The 22,428-nt window shown below is 38.9% G+C and overlaps 1 protein-coding gene across 1 annotated transcript in view; it reads right to left on the bottom strand.

The window, feature by feature from the left end:
• The window catches only part of tgfbr3 (transforming growth factor, beta receptor III), an 88,920-nt gene that overhangs the window by 54,381 nt on the left and 12,111 nt on the right, over window positions 1–22,428 (bottom strand). The window contains exon 3 of the mRNA XM_084722506.1: window positions 4,831–5,018. Within this exon, the coding sequence (XP_084578632.1) occupies window positions 4,831–5,018 (188 nt within the window). The remainder of the gene's footprint in view (window positions 1–4,830; window positions 5,019–22,428) is intronic.

Genomic DNA, 22,428 nt, shown 5'->3' with positions numbered 1-22,428 from the left:
ACCCACATTAAATCCAGCTGTATACGTAGCCATATGTTGGTATGCACAGGGGATGGACAGAGGAGAAATGAATTATGTTGCAAGTGTAGTTTGAGCCATTTATGTAGGCGTTTCAGTTTGTCTTGAAACTGGGATACTGTGAGAATCCAAACTGACTACAGCTATTTTCCTAAACAAAGGAGCAGGCTATAATCTTCTTTCAAGACTTAAGGTGTTTGACATTTAACTTATTCTCAACACAATATACCTTTAAGAGAAGAGGGTATGGAGTTTAATAATTTGGAAAAGACAGTTTGTTTTTCAGGAAGTAAGTTCAAGAAATCTTCCACCTTCTCACTCATGAGATAAACCTATGATTTCAGTTTGCTTCAGTAATGAGGAATAGGTACTTGCAGTGGTCATGGATAAGTAATGAAGAACAATGTGGTTCTTCACGTCACTTTCACAGCCTTTTAGGTGAGAGCAGCCTTGCCCAAATGTAGCCAAGGATGTGTTTTAAAGCCCCTTCGTTTCAAGTTGTAACTCTTTTTTTCCACTGGATTATCACCTCCTGCTGTCACGAAAGATCAGGGGCAGATTGTCTGATGAGAGCAGAGTGTGACGCACTGTGTGCCCTCCAACACAGCTTTGTTGAAGGCTAAGCACTTGCGTCCGAACAGGCCAATCTGTGCCCACAACCCAGGTGGAAATGCAATCAGGAACCAGGGAGGGAGTGGGCAGAGTGTCTGAGCGTCCTTTACCAGATCTTATCTTGTCACGGCAGACACCTTCCCTCACAGAACGAGCTTCAGCAGGGCCACCTAATCTCAACCAGAGGCGTTGTGACCTCTAGCCAAGGCTGTAGGCAGGGGAACAGACAGCTGGATTTCTGCCTCCTCCACAACAGTCCTCACTTGACCATGGAGGTGATGGGTTACCAACAGCTGGATAAATTGACGTGAAGAGATGGGTTTCACAGACCTTCAAACTAAAGGTTTCACTGGGCTATCCATAACAGTTATGCTGTGAGTGGTCATTTACGAAGCAGATTATTCTATACATCTGTTAAGAAAAAAACAAATGATGTAAAATGAGTGGCCAAATTTCGAGATGCATAAAATGTAACAGATTTTCTGCTTGAAGTTTAAAAACAGAAAAGATCTTGCCTTGACGATGCCTTGCACTCAATAATCAGTCCTGTTAAAGGCCTCTCAACTAGTCAGAGTGTTTGTGAAGGTTTGGAATTCATTGAGACCAATAATCTTATCAGGCAGGTACAGTCAAAACCCAGGTTTGTTGGTTTTGTATGAATGTCTTCCTGTGTCTAATTCTAATCCACCTTGACACAAGTATATCTGTGGCAAGATGAAACACAACAAAACCCTCTCACTTGGCAGGGCGCTGCAGTAGTCTGCAAGTAGTCTCGTACACTCAGAGGAGCACACAGTATATGTTGAATTAAGTGGTAACAGGTACACTACCTGAAATCCTTGCATTAAAGGCTTATCTTGATGTGACTGAGGGATAACTATACAAACTTTACATCAGATAATAGCTTGTAGATTTAAGTTAGTAACACTGGCCAAAAACAAGACTTTTACTTCTGCAACTGAAGGCCACATTGAAATTATCGCTATTATGGCCACTTTGCACTGCACCTATGATAGACAGGAAGGCATGCTGTGTTGTCTTACCTAATACTCAGGCTGAATAACACTAATAAAAAATTACAGTGAGATATTTGTTTCTGTGATATTTGCAGATATTCCAGAACTCAAATTCAAAGGAATGAGCTGTTATTTTTTGTTCCAAATCTTTGTTAAAGCTGAAAAAATTATCAAAAGCAGATGTGGCTTTTCTTCTTTGTTCTTTTTTGTCTTTTCACTTTTTGAGTTAGATATAGAAGTCTGTTTCACAAGATGTTTGTTAACTTGTTTTTTTCATTGTATGTGAAACAAATCAGCCCATATTTGAATATTTGTGACTGGTTATTCACTTTGCATTCATGGTATGTATGCAAAACCAGAGACCAGACTATAATTAAATAGATATTAATTAGGTAATTTGTCACCTGGATTGCTCCATTTGTAGAGAAAAAAATGTGCAAAAATTGTACCATTTTGAGCCTATTTTGCCTCATTACATTGCATCCTTTGCTATGTGTCTTTTGCACTTGCATCCATTGCTTTGTCAATGGTAAAACCACTGCTCAACCCTACATAATGTTATAGATTGTTATTTTATAAAAACTGATGAAGTCCTGTAACTGCCTCAACTCCTCAACATCACATTGTGGGGATAAGATCAAAAGACAAATCCTTCCCACTGTTATGGGTAAAGAAATCTATCATTTAAGTTCATCTAGTAAAGCTTCAGAACAAGCATCCACTGAAGCCAGAAAGTAATTTCTGTATTTGCAAGCTGATGCAGCTCACTTACACACAGTGCCTCTCTGTATGTTTGGCCTTGGCAGTGTTTAAGCCTACATCAGCAGCAAACTTGCAATGGCAAGTCTATACATGCTGCTTTTCACACTGCCGTGACTGAGGGGGATGGGTACTTGGGACAGTTTAAAATCCAAACGCAGCGTTTTTACAGGCTGTGGGCCTATGATTCATCTTCAGACTATGGCTAACTTTGAGGAGTCCTGCCATGAGACGTCCTGTATAACACCTGAAGACAGGGAGGGAGCAGTTTCAAAACCGACATCAACTTTAGGAAGACTATGGAGATACTTAAATGTGCTGACAGTTTGAATGAGCCCAATAAAGAGATCCGCTCAAAACAAATAAGTGGCTGGGAAAAGCCGACAGCCATTTAAATGACTAACTAATCACTGTCTTGGTTTTCTCTTGAAAGTTGTGTTAGGTAAGGTAAGCCCATCTGATCATGAGGTTTGGCTGCACTACTCACTTTTATTTAACTCTCTCCTGTCTCAGTATTAACTGCTCCACAAAGGAGGAATGGTTTTTATACACAAGAGACAATGGTGCAAATATGACTCTTGAATGAATAGTGCAAACTTACTGAGCCATTAGCGACTGAGCTGTTGAGTTTGCAAATGAACAGTCAATAAGCTTCAGTGTTTCCTCTAGGATTTTTTTCAGCAGCGGGGGCAGGCGTTCCGTTTCTCTTCTTAGAGAAATATTTCAATAAACTCATCTGAAAAATGCAGTCAGTTGTTACATAATGGTGTGTAGATATTAACGTAAGCCTAATACTATCAATTAGTTTACTCACGTTAGCGACACTGAGTTGGCACCGGGCCAAATTAACTTAAACTACTGATAAGTTACGTAACGTTAACTGGTCATCAACATATTGTGAACGTCTGTTTAACTTGTAAAATCTATGTCGAGTTATCTCAAGCTAATAACTTATGTCTGCCTCTTCTCCAGCCGGTAATTCGCTGCTTTATGGTTTATTTGTAATTCGGGAATTTGCTCCTCTGACTCTGCCCTGTCGCCTAGGTGCTTGACGTGCTTGACGACCGCGCCCCCCCAAACAACGCTAGCATCATGCAAATGACCACGCGCAAGTATATTTCCATACTGACCAAGATACTTATCTGCAGTTTACCTTAGTGCTCGCAAGTACCCGACAGGAGTCTGTTTTGAAGGTGGAGAGATGCGGCGGTGGTGTATTTGCGTCAACAATAAAAAAAAAAAAAAAAAAAAGAAATTTGAAGGAGTGGCGGCTAGGATTTAAGAGTGGCGGGCCGCCACTCCTAAATGAATGTAGAGGAAACACTGAGCTTGCTAGCTCAGAGAGTGCTTTTCCAAAATCACAGCTGAGATTAAATGGCACAGAGAAAGTTCAAAAAACGCAGATCAGCACAAACATCAGCATGTTCCTGGCTTGCAAGTGTGCCAGCAGCTCACCAATGCCGTGTTTACACTGTTAACACTCACTCTTTTTGGTTTTTGGTTATGGACAGTACCTGGCACCTTTTTGGTCTCAACCTGGTCAAAGTTTCAAGCGAGCTGAGCCAATAACAGTGGGGCGGAAACATCGCATACCACTGACTGGTCAGAGAGAACTGTAATTACAAAAATTGTCACTTGCACAACACTGAAATCCTTTACATCGGTTGCTTTTATAGACACTCTACCCAGAGTGTAAAATTAGCTGCCTGCAAAACCATGATGTATGTCAACTGACGTAGTGCAGACGCTCCTCTGTGTGGTTGCTGATGAAAGGCTCTCAAAAGGAAAGAACATCTTCCATTGTTCCTGTGTGTTTGTGTCACATTGAAGCTGGTGTCACAGCAGTTTCAATTGGTGTTGCTATGACAGGTAAAGAATCCCACCCAAACAACACTGAGCAAAGGACCTGGTACCATATGCCTGTTGAGGCTGAGTTGTATCATGCCACTGAAACACAGCACAAATAGAGCAGTTCACCAACAGGCCTTAAGATAATCCTTAGACAAGAAGCCTCTAGTGCCACTTTTTTGTGAGGACATATGGATTAGCTTTACTGTGCCACTCTAGCATGACTGAGACGTTCCTCCTAGCTTTGGCTAAAAAACTTCCACTAAGCAAAAGGGGAAAGGACTGGCAGCCATGATCGGGGTCACTGATTAAAGTAGAGCAACCAAGGGAAGTGGAAATACCAGGCTGAACAATGAAATTATAAGATGAGACAATGTGGAAGGCAGATCATCTCTCACTGGAATGTATTGTTAATGTTAAAAAAAAAAAATACACATCTCTAGTAAAATGGGTTTAGACAATTGTTGAATCCTTTGCCACTATAGTGGACAAAAGTCTAATCTTTACAGTGTTTGTTTTATTGAGGAGTTAATTTATGGTGGTAGACAATATAATTCAAGTTTAGATTCTGACTCACTTCTACCAGGGTGTTGTCTGGGCCCTGTGGAGCATGTCCTCTCAGGTTGATGACGTGGACCTCCTGAGGGAGGCTGGTGGTGCCCCTGCTTGCACAGCCTGACAGGGCTGTGAAGCTCTTCAGCGTGGCCTGCACTGGGTGTCCCATCCCCACTGGCAGCAGCTCACATGGGCTGCGAGACAATGGCCCTACAGTGAAGAAAAGAACACTGTATGAGGCAAATGTTACAGTATGTGCAAGGATTCAAATACCATGTTTCACATGATGTTGACTTATTCATGTAATCACGTATGAGCACTTTATTCTAGAGTATACAGTGATGTTCCATGACTGCAATGATCGAGAAGCAGCCATCTTCTTTATAACACTTTCACTAATACATTGAACTTGCATTTGTTGTTTACTGTACAGTAATTCTAACAAGCAACATGTACCAGTGCACGTTTTCCCAATTCCTTATAATGTACATGTTTCTTCTGTCCAACGTTCTGTCACACAGTCTGACCATCAATATTCTGCATACTGTGTGAGACATATAATCAACACCCAGCATTCAAATTATGATTGCTTTAAGGTTTCAATTGTTTTTAATTTCCTTTAATGGCCAAATTTGACCTTCTGTAATAACTGTGGAGAAGAACCAGTTTGCCACTTCACAGTTTAAGTGCACTCTCTCTTTTAAAAGCCTGTAACTAACCATTAGCTGTGGCTTTCACTAGTTGCCTTGGAGATGTGACACGCTCCTGTACAATTTCAACTTGGTGTCATGCCAAAGCCTGTAACAGATCCGCTAATCCAACGTGACAGTGTCATGTTTTGCCTTGCCTAGTGCGTGTGGTCAGGTTTGCGACATACAGTTAGATTTTCACAATAAAGACTGATAAGAGACATTTAAGTTAAGGCACCAAAACTAGTTGGGATATTTTAGGAAACCATGATGGTTTGGGTTAAAATAACTATTTCCTTAAAACAATCTGTCTAACACAGGAATCCATCCATCCACCCTGGCCTCCCCCTACTCTTTGAACTATATTTATCATTTGCTCCCATCTTTATCACCCCCTGCTGCTATTGCACCTTTTTCATGCCTAATAAAAAGTGACACTGACATGGTATCATCTAGTACAGTGATTTTCAAGCTGGGGTCAAGGCACCAGTGAGGGCCTTGAGTGGGCCATGGGTGGTCACCAGCAAATAAAGGAACAGAATATTTTGGGAGGAAATAGGATTTTGGTTGATTGCTGTTCAACCTGACAGTTAACCTGACAGGTTACCTGGCAGTACCCTGACATGCCAGATGGTTTGTTACACAGAAGCATCCAGGAGGTCATCTTTAGAAACAGTTTGGAAAAGGGCAGACACTTTCAAAAAAGAACACTTGGCAGGTGACTGGATGAACCATCTGTCTATCAAGTCTGACACAGGCTAACTTCAACCAATCAGACTAAACTCTTGCCGAGCCAGTCGGGGGAGAGTGAAAACATCTTTTCTATCAAAAGAAGTCTTCAGTGTCGTTCTTTGCTCTTTTCTAAAAGAAGAAATACTTTCCAGTTCTGATATAAGTGATGCTATCACAGTATCTATGCTAACCTCTTCAGGAGCTGCCAATTGTTGTTATGAGACGAATCACTTCCATGGATGCTTCTTGCTGTCATCACACCTAAAACAACGCCCATAGCTGCCAGTAGTCCCTCCTAGGACACTGATTGGCTGCACCACTTTTTTTTGCAGACACAAATGCATAACTTGAAGCAAGCAAGATGGTTTCTCATGTGATCTTGCAGGTCTTCAACATATTACACGCTTTGGCATGAGAGTGGGCTGATCATTTAAGGCGAAAAACAATCTCCAGTAATGATCCAGTTCACACCACTTAATTTTCTGCATGTCATACTCACTCATACTTACTGAATAGTCAAAACTGCTGAAACAGCCAAATATGATTTGGTTTTATGAAGCGTAAAAAATGAGCATATCACTGTTGTGAAGGGTTCTTAGAAGGTCAAATGTCAATTGGAAAGCTTTAATCATATACTTCACTTTGAGACTTTCTTTTTTTGACTGACAGATTTTCAGTCTTCATTGTGTTTCCCACCGACAGGCACCTAACCCTTATACCTCTCACTCTATAAAGAAAACTGCCTTCTTTGTCTTTTAACGACACAAGCCTTTCCACAGTAAACTCGATGACTGGGTTTGATGAACAAGTGATGACTCCTAAAATAGCAGGGATGTACAATTTATCAGCTGCCAATACACTATTATTGTGCCAATATTAGAATTTCAGCCAATAATTAAGTGTGGTAAAGTGGAGGCTTTTCTCTACTGTACTTATGTGACTGTGAATGAATCCTGCAAAAATAATAATTGGCCGAATCTCCAACCAGACTGTAGGTGGTTGAGTTGCATTGTATATAATGTAGGCACCAGATTTTGACAAGGAAGAGGAATGTGTGGAATAAAAAAGATGTTATCGCTGGTTCTGCTCAATCCATTTAGATGATTTTTTAACCTGACTGCCTATAAAAGTGCATTGCTTGATCAATGCAGTGCTTGTCTAAGAGAAGAAAAGATAAAGAATAAAAAATATAGCTCTCTTATGAGCTATCTTACAACTTTTTATGAGAAATTGTATTGACAATGGGAAAATAAACAAGTCAAACTAAAACATTAACTTTTATCATCCATGAATTTCTATTTTGGGGCATTATAACTACAAATGGATATGGATACACACTTATCTGTCATTGACACTCAGATGCTCTCATTTAGACCTAGGCAATAAAACAATAGTGCTATTATGGATGGCAACAATTAATCAATGACCAGTCATTAAGATTTAGGTTGTTTTTTTCTGGTGTTTTACTTAATCAATCTAGGTTGTTTTTTTCTGGTGTTTTACTTATCAATCTACTATCAAAAAAAGATCTGAAATGTAACAGAGATAATTTTTTATGAGTGCCTACATATACGAGTTTAATATGTGGGCCTTTACATCTTTATATGCTTCATAGACTTCGTAATGCTGTCCGAGAATATGCAAAAAACCACATTTGGTATTGTTTGGTACAAGTATTTTTTTTTTAATGGGGATTAACTGATTATTAAGGAAAGTGCTTACAACTCCTAAGTGATCAATAGTGATAAGAAAATTGTACATTAAAATCTGCAGTCATTTCACTTAATGCACTGCATGGAAATGCCATGAAAATACATTACAAGAATTCCCTGGCTCATAAACAGCCATCATATCGTTTGATAATGGAGCATGCTTTAACACGTGTTGTTTGATTGCACCATTGACCTGTGAAAGAACAACAGAAACAGTGTGGAGTGAGAAAATGAGTGCAGATGGAGGGGAAACTGTTAACTGTTAAAAAAGGACGGGTAAGCTGAGGTGTGTGGCAGTCTATTAGGTTAGGTTAAATTCAAAGTAAGGCAGTTAAATTCTAAATTAGGCCTCATGTTCAATGACCTTGACATTTGTTAAAAGTAGGTCACTAAAAATGATCAATAATTATCTGAAATGAAACATTTTATCATTATGAATTTTTCAGCTTTATCGCTCAGCCCTACTCTCATTCCAGTCACAGACATTATAACATCCACGACTACAAAAAAAAGGGTGACTGAGCCCCATCAATCAAACACAGCAACCCTTAGCAGGGTGTAAGGACAGTGAAGCTCAGTCTGTGTTTTATCCACTGCAGTCAGCTGTTCAGTGACCCGTTAATGTCTGGACCACTTGACTTAAACACTGATTAACTTGTTTGCAGGCTTGCACTTACTATCCACATTTTGCTCTTGCATTATGTGGAACTTCCTTTTCATCCCGCCACAAGGTTTCAGGTGGTTAACAAACGTCACCACAACCTGAGCTTTTCCTGTGTAAACTACCTGCACGCTTTCCATCTGCACAACTCACTTAAACACACACAGGGTGTAACTTGCACATACAGTGCACAAGGATACACCCACACGAAGTCAGGGTGGCAGAAAAACACCAACTCTTTTCCATTAGAGAGTTGTGTATCCTATGACAACGCCTGTAGCCAGATTTTTTTTCCCCAGGGGTCAAACTTTGCATTTTACCCCACAGCCTGGAGCCAGGCAAAACCTGCTCACAATTCAAACATATCACGCTAAACACACAAAGGATGTCAATAGCAATCAGATGGAACATTTGGAAATCATTAAAGTCTAAGTGAAAGACAGTTAGATAACAGTGTTGAATTTGCCTTTACCAACTCCAAAAACACAGGGCCTCAGTGGGGTACAGCTGGGGGGGACTTTTTTTTTAGCTCAGAACACATAGCTATTGTTTTCTCTTTCCGTGCTATCCAATAAGCCTATGTTAGATCATCATAAAGCCAGAGACCATGTATGGCATAGCTCCCGTCTCCTTGTTGTGAGAAAAACACAGAGGCTTTATTGTTACCATATTTGTCTCTTGAGACAAATCCCAAAGCCCTTGACAGATGTCTCAACCTGGACTTTGTGCTGTCTGTTGTTGCTTGTGATTTCACTCCAATCCCAAAGAGATTATCTTAACTCTTATAGGGAGGATACATATATTAAAAAATGGCAATGTCTCGCTATAGTGATAAAAGGACGAGGCTTAATGGCAAAAACCTGTGGTGCGTCAGTATTTCAACCCCTGACTGCCCCCTCCTCCCACCTCCCTCTTCCTCCCAAAGGACCGCAGCCTATTCCCTCACTAACCATGTCATCAAACCTCACTCCCACAAACACGTCTGAGGGCACTCCAACTCACTTTTTCCCCTCACACATGGAGAATAACAAACAACTGCCAGACAAACAAAGAAAAATGTAGTACTTTCTGGGAGACTGCCAAAAGATTACAATACATGTTGGGCAATGATTTGACTTTTAAAATTACTGGGGAGAGAAAATGGAGGAAAAAGGGTACCACATGGATAGAAAAGTAGGGCATTCAAAGTTTCATGGTGCTGTTTTTGAGCCTAAGAAAGGCTATATCAGTCAGCTTGGCCAATATTTTACTCTAGAGGAAGAAAGAATTTCTAGATATTCATTGTCCCAACCTTTCATCTGCACTATTGGGCATAATGTCCAATGACACAATGACAACAACAACTCAATGACAAACACTTAAGTCTATGACAAGGTGACCACAACTAATACTTGGATTGTCATGAAAATTGGCAATGAATAATCATAGTCCCCAGAGGATGATGATTACTTTAGTCCAGTGGTTTTATAACCTTTTTTTTTCCCTATAATACCTCTATAACCAATCTAACCATCAGAGACAATGACTACTAGCCAATCAGAGGCCCAGACTTCCCAGAATGCAGATGAGGAAAAAACGGATGCGCCAATTAAGCATGGTCTTTGATGTGTAAAATTGGACTAATTCTTACCATCCGCAAACTGCACAAATGGTGAAAACTGGGGTTCACTTAGACGTTAGGTTTTCAGAGGCTTTTTCTGGGGTATAGAATTTGCCTCTGTATTGGATAATAAGTGCATACAACATATTGATATAGTAAATGTGTTGTCACTAATCCCACCTGGACTTACCTCATGGCACACCATTTGGAAACCACTTATCTGGTGTCACCATCAGGCCAAAAATATTCACTGTATCGAGCATAGTCATGCCCCTCGAGTGACGGAACTTATTATTTTGAATACCTTATGAACTGGGGGGCAAAAGCAGTACCACTGAGCACGATGTTGCTGACAACAGGAGGAAGAATGCAACCCTTGCAATTTTAATAATGTTGTGGTCACTCCTTTGGTGCCATTTTAACAAAAAATTAAAATTTTAGCTTAAACATGCATTAAATGATCTTTCCTCTACTTGGGGACAGCAAAACAAAAACTGTTAAAATTAATATGTATAGTTATAATAGGTGCTTATACTGTATATCCAGAAGATACTCAACAACACTGGTATTCATTTGAAACTCTTTTTCTGGTAATTTAATGAGAATACACTAAATCTATTATTACCCTCTTTTTAGCTCTGATTTGGTCTCCACCAATTCCTGAAGGAAATAAATTCACCAGCCACTAGCTAACGTTGTCTGCTATTTGATGCTGGGATAGGAGCATACAGTGTGTTTATCAGAGCTTTTACTCTGCTGAAAAACAGCTGGCTGTTGTGTCTGGTCAACCAGAACCACTAAGTCCTGGGTTAGCAGAGCTGAGGGGATCTACACAGTTGTATAACTATCTGTGGGTTCATCACACCTCCTTTCACATTATACATCCTCACTTGATCCATGGTTAATTCAAATTTCTTATTATACCAGATTGAACTATTAGTGATTCAATAAGAACAGCAGTCATTTTGTTGAATTCATCCAGCAATGATGCCTACACTGGCAACTGGCAAGTAGTGGAGATTAATTTCTTACAGTTTTATTTCTATATAATGTGTGTTTTGTCAAATAATTATTTAGATATATTTATAAAAGTTTCACACAAATTATTCACTGCTATTCAAGTGTGATAAACCTGTTAACCTTTATAATTAACTGCGGTCAAAGGCTTTCATCACTCCTTCAGTTGTTCTATCAGGTTGAAGAGGAGTATTAATCCTATCACATATGCTATTACCATCAGCCTACAACCTCCATAGACAGAGAAAAAAGAAAACGCTGGAGACTGTAGGCCTTGCCACAGCTTTGTGTCTTCTGTCACCTTGTCTGTCTGCCTTTCTCCCCCGTTTCTGTTTCCTCGGTCATCGGTGGAGTACAGAATATGTCCTGTCCAGCTGCTACTACTGCCTTTTAGCTGGCCAGGCCAAACGCCCACAGCAGACGAATGAGAGAAGCCGTTGTTCAATCTGCCTGAAAAACAAGTCGAGCCTGGGCCCACCAGACATTCTCTAAACTATACCATGACTACCTTACCTAACAGATACAGCAAAATCAGATGGTCAATCTGATACTCCAGCTGTAACAGTAATCTCTAAATGTATTAAATGTCGTCAGAGAGATGAGAGTAGCAACTGTATAAAAGATAAAGGGCAGATAGCATAACCCTGACTATATCCTATGATTGAAGATGCATAAAATCTTTTGTGTCCATATAGACCCTTTTGCAGCTTAATACAATGTTCTGGTACCTCAGTACCAAATTACTGTAAACAGTACAATTGTATTGTGGGAAGCGACAAACTACTATCTCCAAACCGCAGAAAATTACATGATAATGATCTGTTACCAAAAGATGTGCAGGCTAATTTCAGTGCACATTTCCGGTTTAGCATTTATTTGGAAGACAGTGGAATCAAGTGGTGAGATGCTTCATTTCCCCAGAACTTGGCAAAATCTGATACTGTCCATTGCATAAAGATGAATGACCCGACCAATATTGTACCTTCATTATATAATCAATCTCAAACCAACCAACCAACCAAGTCATATTGACCCTACAGCAGATCTACAGTAAAGGCAGGAGAGCTCTCTCAGATAATAAAGGTCGTGCTCAAGTATCGACATCATCAACAGAGGGTGTTGCACAATTCACAGCAACCTGTAGAACCAATTTATTGCGAACCAATTTGCTTTTGGTGGAAATGCTTGGTTCAGAATTAGGTTCTTGAACCAGAACACGGCTGGTTACATGTTGGTGGAAAAAGCCTAAAAGAATCACAGACAGATTAGGCTTTATGACCAAATGCTAACATGTACAAGACAGTCAGATCCTGACCCAGGCCAACAGATTCAACATAAACATCTCATCACTGCCCCAATGTCATGTCAACAATTTAAATGAAACTATGTTTTGAATGGTAAAGTAAAATTTTAACTACTTTGATTGAGTTTAAAATAGGGTGTCGGTGTTGTATTGTAAGTCTGCAATGTTGCAAATGTACATTTCTCAAACATGCCTTGTAGAGATTCAACGCACTCCTTTCACAAATTCAAATCTGCTCCTTCAGTTTTGCATGCTGGGGTTTATGCTACTATTGTAATCTGAAAATCTGAAAGAGAGAAAAAAAAAACAATTCAAAACAACCTGAACTAGACTGGGTACCACCCACGGGCCATCCAGCTGCTTGTTGCGCTTTGTGGTTCACACATACACAGACGAGACTGCACATTAGGAGACATTAACACGCTGTAACAAGGCTCAGTGGGGCGTTTTTGACAGCTGGCATACCTGGAGCAAACAAAGAAAGAATCTGAAACTGATCAGACTCTTTTTTTAGACTTTAGGCTCCATTAAAAGATGCTTGTTTTCAGCTGCTAACCAGAATCCTGCAGATCAGCTCGAGATATCTCTGCACGGTCACACTCAAACTAAACGGTGCCTTAAACATTTAATTTGCTCTTGTAAAGATAAACAGAGGTCTTCATTGCATTCAGCAGACAGGCAATACGCCTCAGAACTGGCAAGTACGACAAATGTCACAGGTGTAAAAAACACACAGTCCATAATTTTGTGGTTTTAGCTGTGAAAATGAGAAGGGAGTTTACCAGTTGGAAAAAATGACAGCCTCGTTCAGATAATAAACTTTCATCGCCCCTTTAGCCACGCCATTCTTCTTTGACTGTGGGAGGGCACAGTCACAGGAAGTTACACGACTTGAGTTGGAGTGTGCCTGAACCACTTTGGCTTGATACTCTTCTTCTTTTTCGGTATTAAAATTGGTAACAGCTCCTCGATAATATTGTACTAGTAAAGAAGTATCTGGTAAAAAAAAAAAAAAGGAAGTAGTGAATCATGTCACTGCAGCAGACAAATTGTCACAAAATATCCTATATAATTACACATTTTATCAGGCTTAATGTGCAAAATAGATGCCTATAAAATGCAAAATTTGCACTTGAGATTAGGAGCACTTGAGATTAGTAGGAGTGACAGTCAAAAAACAGTTACTGAGGCGAATGAAAAGCTTAAGTTTCAGTTTAGTTGGAAGTTAGAGTATCAGTTGAAATGAAAAGCTAGAGATGAAGTTGAAATTATTAAAGTGTACGTCAGAAAGTGAGGTGGAAGTGTGAGTGGCATGTAATCATTCAAATCAGATGGTCTAATATGGTTAATAAACTCTTGCAAAATTGAAATGTTACCTGACTCGAAAGTGCTAAAGGTAGGTTGAACTGTGAGATATGAAACTCCTGTTCACATAACTCCAAATTAAAAATTCACTCTGCAATACACACATAGGTTGAGAAAACATAGGCTCCTCCCTGCACAGTTCATAGATTCCCCACAGTGAGACTCATTCTACACAAAAAGTAACAGGAACATGAGTGACTTGAGATTGACACGCACCTTAATCTACGTCTTTTCCTCCTAACCACCCCCGGCTGGATGTATATTTCTTCAGTTACGCCTTCTTTGGGGATTAGCATTGAACATACACTGACTGATTCTAACAGCAACACTGCATATGGCATTACAAGACCATTTACAAGAGGAATTTATTTTCTGTAAAAAGATATGAATTATATTCTTTATTATTATTTTACCCTGCCTTAAATGCTCGTAAGCTTGACTGTGACAGTGTTAGAGACCAGATGGGAAGTGAACATAGTAAATCCAAATTACGGAAAAAGAGACTGCATAAATACTCCCATTTGATATATTTTAACAGTGTGAGGTCCAGGCAGTGAAGTCACCAGACACCTTTCACATTCTTTGGCAAGCTCCTTTTGGACTAAAATCTCTTTTATGATTTAACCACTAGTATCTTTTTCAGATATGCTGTATTTAAGCTAATATAATGTGTGATAAAATGAAGGTGATTAAAAGGCCTGCTTCCATTTTTGCACCTTTCATCAGACTACAAGCTTTTCAAAGTGCAACCACGTTGTATTTTAAAGGGAAAAACAACCTCTATAAAAACTGACATTATGCAGAATACTGCTTGTCTTGCAGTTCTGTCTGAACCAGTTATTTTCATGTAACAAAACCAGCCTCATATTTAAAAAGAATTACAGAAACATCAGTGACATTGGACAAAATTAACATAATTTTGGGGAATCTGAGCAGGACTTTAGTGGGCTTTAAGTTAGAAGACATATTATTCTGTTTTTAAATGCTTCAAAGTGCTCTGTGTTTGTACTTTTACTATATACATCATCATCAGTATCTGGCCCAAAAAATTGGGAAATTGTGTGTTGCAACTATTAGCTATACAATGTCATAAAATACAAAAAAAAAATCACAATTTTTTAAAACTCACGGTGATCTGCTTGACCAATAGTTGAAAACCTTAAAATATTCTGTATATAAAAATAAAATTTTCACAATTAAAGCTATAATATGTACAGTAACATTTGCGCATTAAAATGTCTGAAAACACTTGACATATGTTGCATATTTTGTTGAGCTGTGTATACCATTTGTCACCAACAATGGTCAAACCAGGACAAGCAAATAATCTATTCCAGGGTTTCCTACTAGCCACTATTTGCTGTAACTTCTGGAAAAGCAAGGAAGGAAGTCATTGAACATGACTAAATGTAACGTGAATAAAACTATAATACATTAACTTGACCGGAACATGATTTCTGCCTCAGTCACATCATAAAGATTTTCAATGGCGATGGTTTTTGTTTAAAGAGACACTTCACCCAGAAATGAAAATTCAGCCATTATCTACTCAACCTCATACCCACTGAAGGTGAGGTTTAGTTTTTTAGTCCATAAAACACTGCTGGAGTTTCACAGGAAAACAGCACACAATAAAAATGAATGGTGACCAAATGTAAATAAAAACAACAGACAAAAACATAAAATGCCTCCATACTGCTCGTCTGCCCTGACATGCCAAACTGACTAAAAAAACTGACACCATGGTTTTAGCCTTAATCGTCACTGCACATCCTTAGCTTGGAGCCATGTTCACTCACACACATACACACTGTCTGAACTGGGTGTGTGTGATGTGACACATGCAAAAGGCATGTCGGGTGTCGATTATGCCAGACAAGCAGTATGAGGGCATTTTATGTTTTTTTAGTTGGCTTTTGTATTAGAAAACTGGTCACCATTCACCTACATTGTTTAGGAGATTCTGCAATGGTGTTTTCCAGCAGTGTTTTGCAGACTAACGAAATAAACCCGACCCTCAATTACCGCAATGGTGAGTAGATAATAACTGAATTTTCATTTTTGGGTGAACTGTCCCTTTAACAATGAAGACAACAACTCCCATGATGTCATGTTACTTCATGTCATCAAACTACGTCTTTTATAATTGTTTTCATGTGAGAGACCCCTCGAGGCAGAACTTACATAATGTGTGTTTAAGAACTTGAAACTGGTAAATGCTGAGCATTTTTCATTAAAAAAATACTCAAAAAACAGCTGAGTATCATAACAGTTGATGAATATTTTTAGTTGATTTCCTTACAAATTAATTAATGTTTTCAGGTCTGAATAAAATTACACGTCATTAATATCACATCATCAAAGGCTCTATCAGTTTCTGTCAGTTCTGGCAAAACTTGAAGTTTAAACATGGATCATGAACTGTATTTTAAAAAATTGAAAAGAGTCCACAAGCAGGACCTTCCCTGCTAGGTGCATTCATCAATAGAGCCTACTCCTATCTAACTAGAGATAAACGCCTCTGTTTCCAAAGAATGCACTTTGTTGCCTGCCACACGGCGGCACTGAGCCAAGTTTTGGGTACAGGAAGTGATGTCAGTCTGTGTGCCAGTTAGGGACAAATCTGATATTCCCACAAAGCCATTTCCGAAGATAAACAAACAGAACCTTCCCCCTGTGTGTGTATACACATCCTCACATGTCGAGTTCCCAGTATCCCTCAGCAAGCAGACTAATTGTATTTCTATAGATGCATAAGAAACTCAAAGCAGTGAAGATTACCTTACACATGTCAACACATGCCTCATATAACAATGTCATAATTCCCTACATGAAAAAACAATGGAGCAGAGGAAGACGATAATGAAACTTAATGCATTCTAAATACACTTTTCCAATAATGTAAAGATAAAATAAGGCAAATTTAATTACAATACATAAAAAGTAGCACAAAGGGGCCTCTTTGTTTCAATATATCTCCTCCCTACCTAAGATATATCAGTTCCCCTATGAACTACAGGATTAAATGAATCCTCTGGTCTCCTTTCTTTTTCACTGCAGGGCATGATTCCCATGGACCATGAACCACGCAAACCGGTAGAGGGAACGTAATATTCTGCCCGCTCTTGTTTTCCTAAGGGGCTTTGGACTAAAGAATCACTAGCTCTGCAGTGTTGACATTAGCGCAGCCCACTCACCCCTGAACCTTCAGCCACTACTACAGGAAGTGAGTAAAGCCTTTCATAAGGGTAGTGTAAGTTCACTTCATTGGCCTGCCTATGAAAAGGATTTATCTCTGGACTGTAACATTGGAGGCATGAGAGGAGGAAGCTGGAATGGGATGAAGGGAGGAGGGCCGGGGTGAGCCTGAACTCCATTAGGGAAGTCGTAAACTCCCCCATCAAAGTGTGAAATCTGAAGTCAGATATCCCGCAAACCCGTCTGTAACTTAATATCACCCGAACACCCTTTATTGGTGGGTTCATTGACCATAATCTTGTCAGCTGGCATATAATTGAAAAAGCAGCTAAAAGACGGGAGTTTCAATGGATTATATTTTATCTATGTGTGTGATGTGGATAGTATGGATATGCAGAGAAAGTTTTTTTCAGGTTCTTAAGTAAGTTAACAGGTGTTCATATAGTAAATTACATCCCTTTGGATGTAAAAATTTCAGCAACAGTGAAGGCACTGAATATAAAGGAAAACAAGTAAAAGTGCTGGTAAAAATGCATCTCTCTCTTTTGTAAGGGCATAGGTTTGGGAGAAGGCGCAATAGAGGAAAAAGAAAATGCTCATTGCTGCATTTATATACTGGGTTTATACAATCAATCAATCAATGACTGACCTTTCAGAGCGCAACCAATGAGATAATAGCTGTATGTGATGACATAGCCAGAAGCGACACATGCAAGAAAGAGAGGAAGAGAGTGATGAAAAAAAAGTGTTTCCCCCAAACTCTATAACACAACATTAAAAGCATACCATCATCTCACCAGGGAAAATAATCCATGGCAAAATGTCAGCCGTCAGATGTGATTTTTGTGTTCAAGTGTTTTAAAACTATACAATGTGTTAACTATATATTCAATGGTATCCAAAGTAAAGAAGCATTCTTTTTGTTTTTGCTGTGGTAAAAAATAAGTACTTTTTAATAGGCTTTTCTTAACTGTAATGAAAACCATATTTACTCATTTGTTCAAACTGAAAAAAAATGCTGAGGAGTTTTAAGTATTTTTCAGCTCTAAGCAGCACTTTCAGCCCTCTTTTCTTTGGTAGCTGAACAGAAAGAGGATACTCTTTAACTTGCTTGTAAATCAAACTGAAATTACAAAATTGTCTTTTGGTGAAGGACAGGGGGTATACATTCTACTGTGCTATAATTTGTTAAGTTGTCTGCTTTGTTTCATTACCCCTGTTTTCATAGGTAATGATATTAGGTTTATTTGTAAAGGACTGATGTAAAACAACATTAACTGCATTGTTTGAGTTCTTATATTAAGTGTAATGACAGGTAGTAAAACACTTTTCTGTTACTGACATTAGGCCTGGTTATTTTTCATCTGCCCTGACAGATGATGTGGACACCTGTTGGTAAACCATCACTGTTAGCTGAAAAAAAAATACTTGACCAATTACAAGCAGCATATGAAGCCACAGGCAAACAGATGAGATGGAAGTGGGCACATTTCTCTCTACCTTTAAATGCAGACATAAATCAGAGGGCTTTGAAGAGATGGATGACAAGGCTCATTCCCAGAGGAACACAGGAGCCACTGTGTAAAGTGAGACAGCTGGGAGAGACCAAGCAAGCATGTGTGCATATGACTAAAGACTTTACTGGCTGTGCTACCACTGGATGTCTTTAGTGATGGGTGCTGACATGTGCTGTCTGGACCTATAATATCAAAAGACAAAAAAGTTGTCAGCGCAGTTACGAAACAAGAACTGGCTGCTCGTGTATCTGAATCATAGTATGTTAGGCCTACAAAAAACCACAACCAGTGTCAGGAAACTAAACTAGTTCAGTTGGGGGTATAAATGTAAAGACTTAAATAGTTAAGAATGTAGAAAATTAAATATAATTATTCATAATCCTGAATGGAGCCAAAATAAGTGAAGGCTTTATTGGTAATGGCAAAAGGGTGTAAAATGCTGCAGTAGCAGTTGCTATGTTGGTAAGTGTTCAACCAGACATGTCTTTGTTGGGATACAATAAGTGGTCTGGATCAGTCATAGCTCGCCCTGCATGCTGCAGTGCTTAACAGTACTGAAAGTACCCGAGCAGAAGTGCTTTTTCTGGTTAAATGGAACAATGGGGAGAAAGATCTGTCCTGCTGCTCCAAGGGCATCTCACTCATCAATCATACATGCCTGCAAAAGCCATGTTCTCTGACAGCAGCTTGGTGGGGGTTCAGCAGCAGCCGCTTCATCCACATTCACAACAATTCAAACCCAGTAGGGGAGGCAGGGAGGTGTGCCCTTGGGTCACTTGTCTTGTCCTACTTGGTCTTACCCTCATTTCATTTGTGCTGGATCATCTGCCTTGTCAGAAATGCTCAATGTAAAATATTTAATATCATCCACCAGCAGTGATGGAAAGTAAATATGTCAGCCAGGATGGGGTAAAAGGTGAGCTGTAAGCTCCAAGGACACTTGTTGAGTTACTATCCTCGAGTCTGAAAATCCTAAAAGCCCAAAAGAGGCATATTTAGCCATATCTATTCTAATTTAACATCAAAAGTGACAAACAGAAGCCCCTTTCACACAGCCTGTTTAACCCAGAAATACCACGCCATTATTCCACCTCGCCATTGTGTAGCTTATAAAATGTATGAACATGGAATGGGGAGACGTTGCTCTGCGTTTAAGCTGGCAGCAGAGGCAAAAACAGAGCTGAAGCGACCATGTCTGCATAAAAAGGGATGAGACAGAGGTGTGACATTTTGATGACATGTTATGTGTGCAACCCACCATCAGGGGACTTAAAAAGTAAGAGTTAGCAGCTAACTCAAAAAAGAAGAACAGCAACCAAAAATGTCTGCAAATAGGGGGGCTGTTGTTCTTGTTCAGAAAGCAGTCGCCAACACGTATGTATTTAATTGTTTGGCTCAGTGCAAAAAAACAAAGCTGGCAAAATGACAGTTAAAAAAAAGGAAAAGTCCACACTAGTCTGGGCTCATTGATTTGTTAGGGGCATCAGGAAGGGATTTTGCGCTAATTTCCCTGTCAATTAAACAGAAACTTAAATTGAGACTAGTCTGAAAGTAAAAAAGTTTGGCCTGCAATAACCTAGGTAAACTTGGTTTTTAACCTAGCAGTTGATGTCACAGCCAATACAAGCTGGTTAAGAAGATTGAGGAGTCAGCAGTCAGTATAAAATAAAATAAATAAAAAATAAATTGTAAATCACCACTGCCACAAAACATACTACAATAGGCCAACAAAAAACATCAGTTAGGCCTACTGATTGACGTGTTATTAGATTAACAGTTTTATTCAGCTATTCAACAATGGCCTGCTGCTGGCAATCAGCCTATGTACCTGACTGTCATCCATAAGCCTTTGCTTGCCAGTTTATTAAGACAAAGGCCTACATACAACCTTAATTTCATTTTAAAAATAGTGCCAAATTGTAGTTTTACAAGATGTCATCTTTGTCCCACTTTTCACCTTGCTGGTGTTGTACGTTAATAAAATATTCATAATTTGTTTAATCGACTAGGATTTCTGGTGCAGACTAGCATGCAACATTTAATGGACTAACTGACCGATTGTGCACATCCCTAATGCCAAGCACATTAATTGCATTTATGTTTTTTTTTTTTATTTCTGACATCAATCAAACAGCAGTCCAAAAAGGTGTCTTTGATCATGTGATATTTTACAAAAACATCATCACTCAGATGTGATAATAGGAGCCTTTGAGAAGCAGCAGGTTGCCATCAACAGAAAGCAAAGAGTGAAACAAAGCTGGCCCTTTGTGCCAGTGTGTGAGCCCAGTGTGAAGGAGCCACAGAGGTGAGAAAGGGCAAGGGCAGACAGCGTTCTCACACCAGCTGGAAGGGACTACATTCCTCCGGGGTTCTTCATCTTCAGGAAAGGAAGGGCGAAAAAAGAAAAATGACTTGTCAAATGCCATGCTGCCTCGTGTATTGACACGCACAAAGAACGCTGGCAGGGGCCTCTTTACTGGACAGGTAACAAACGAAGAGTGTGATGAATGATATGTTTGTTTGAACAGTCACCAAACAATAAATACGCTATGAATAGACTGTCAGAAAAAAAAATCAAGATATAAGATAATTCACATGCTGTCGAGTGAAGGCTACAAACTTACAACACTGAGATCTGCCATTAAATTATCCCTTTTAAACATTTTTATTGTTTTTTGGGTCACACCTTTTTACAGTACATTAATAAGACATAACAAGCTGTACTTTGTATGAAAATAGAAATAATATGTTGTTTATTAGAGTGTAGTTATGCCCTAATTAGACATTATACAGCTAATGGTACACTAATAAGATGTAACAAGCCACATTCTGCATCAAATTTGACAACAACTAGAAATTATGTTTTTTATTAGACAGTAGTTATACCCGAATTCAATGACTTACAAAATGTGGGTTGAAAAAAAGTGTGGTCATGAAAAATTAATAAATAAAACACTTGAAGTTTTACAACACCATAAAATATTTATGATTAATTTTTAAAGTAAAGTAATTTATCTAACCTAGTTTAAGAGGTTACACTATATTTGGTGACCTGTTACAGCACCACTGGAGCATAAAACTATAACAAAGTAAAGTGTATTATTTCCCATAGTGAGAACCTTGTTACACTTTATTAGAGGGTAATTAGGGACACATTACAACAGAACTGTACTGTAAACCTAACATGAAATCACATATCTGCCACCTGAGACACATTTTCTTTAGCTGGTCCCACTTAACTTTAATCAAATCAGATTATCTACCTACAGTTAGTCTGTTCAGTCACCCATAGAAGAAATATTTCTCTACCTCTATTTTTTGGCCTTTACTTGGTGGATCTGGTTCACATGTTATTTCTAAATAGGTAATTGGCAGACATGTGATTTCACTTCAGTTCACAGTACCATTCTGTTGTAATGTGACCCTAACTACCCTCTAATAAAGTCTAATAACAGCCTAATAAAGAGTCTTATGCTGTCTTATTTCTGTCATTTCTAGTTTTCACCTAATTTGATATGGCTTGTTACCTCTTATTAGTGTACTTTTGGGTGTATAGTGTCCAATTAGGATATGGCTGTGTTCGTTTACTGTTTAATAAAGAACATATTATTTCTCCTTTTTGTCTTACTTGATATAAAGTACGGCTTGTTACATCTTAATAGTGCACTGTAAAATAAAATGGGGCCATTTTTTGTTGTGCAGATGCTTCAAATAATGACTTGTTAACTTGTTGGAGAGAATACCAGTGCAGCTAATGGTTATTATAGTCTTACAACAACTCTCAACCTCAAATACCATCTCTATTAGACTCGTGAAATCAGATTTT

The sequence above is a fragment of the Lutjanus erythropterus genome, chromosome 7, assembly GCF_056507025.1.
Source record: "Lutjanus erythropterus isolate fLutEry1 chromosome 7, fLutEry1.hap2, whole genome shotgun sequence".
NCBI classification, from domain to species: Eukaryota; Metazoa; Chordata; class Actinopteri; order Lutjaniformes; family Lutjanidae; genus Lutjanus; species Lutjanus erythropterus.
Note: the sequence above shows the minus strand (reverse complement) of the source record. Positions and strands in the feature narration are given on the sequence as shown.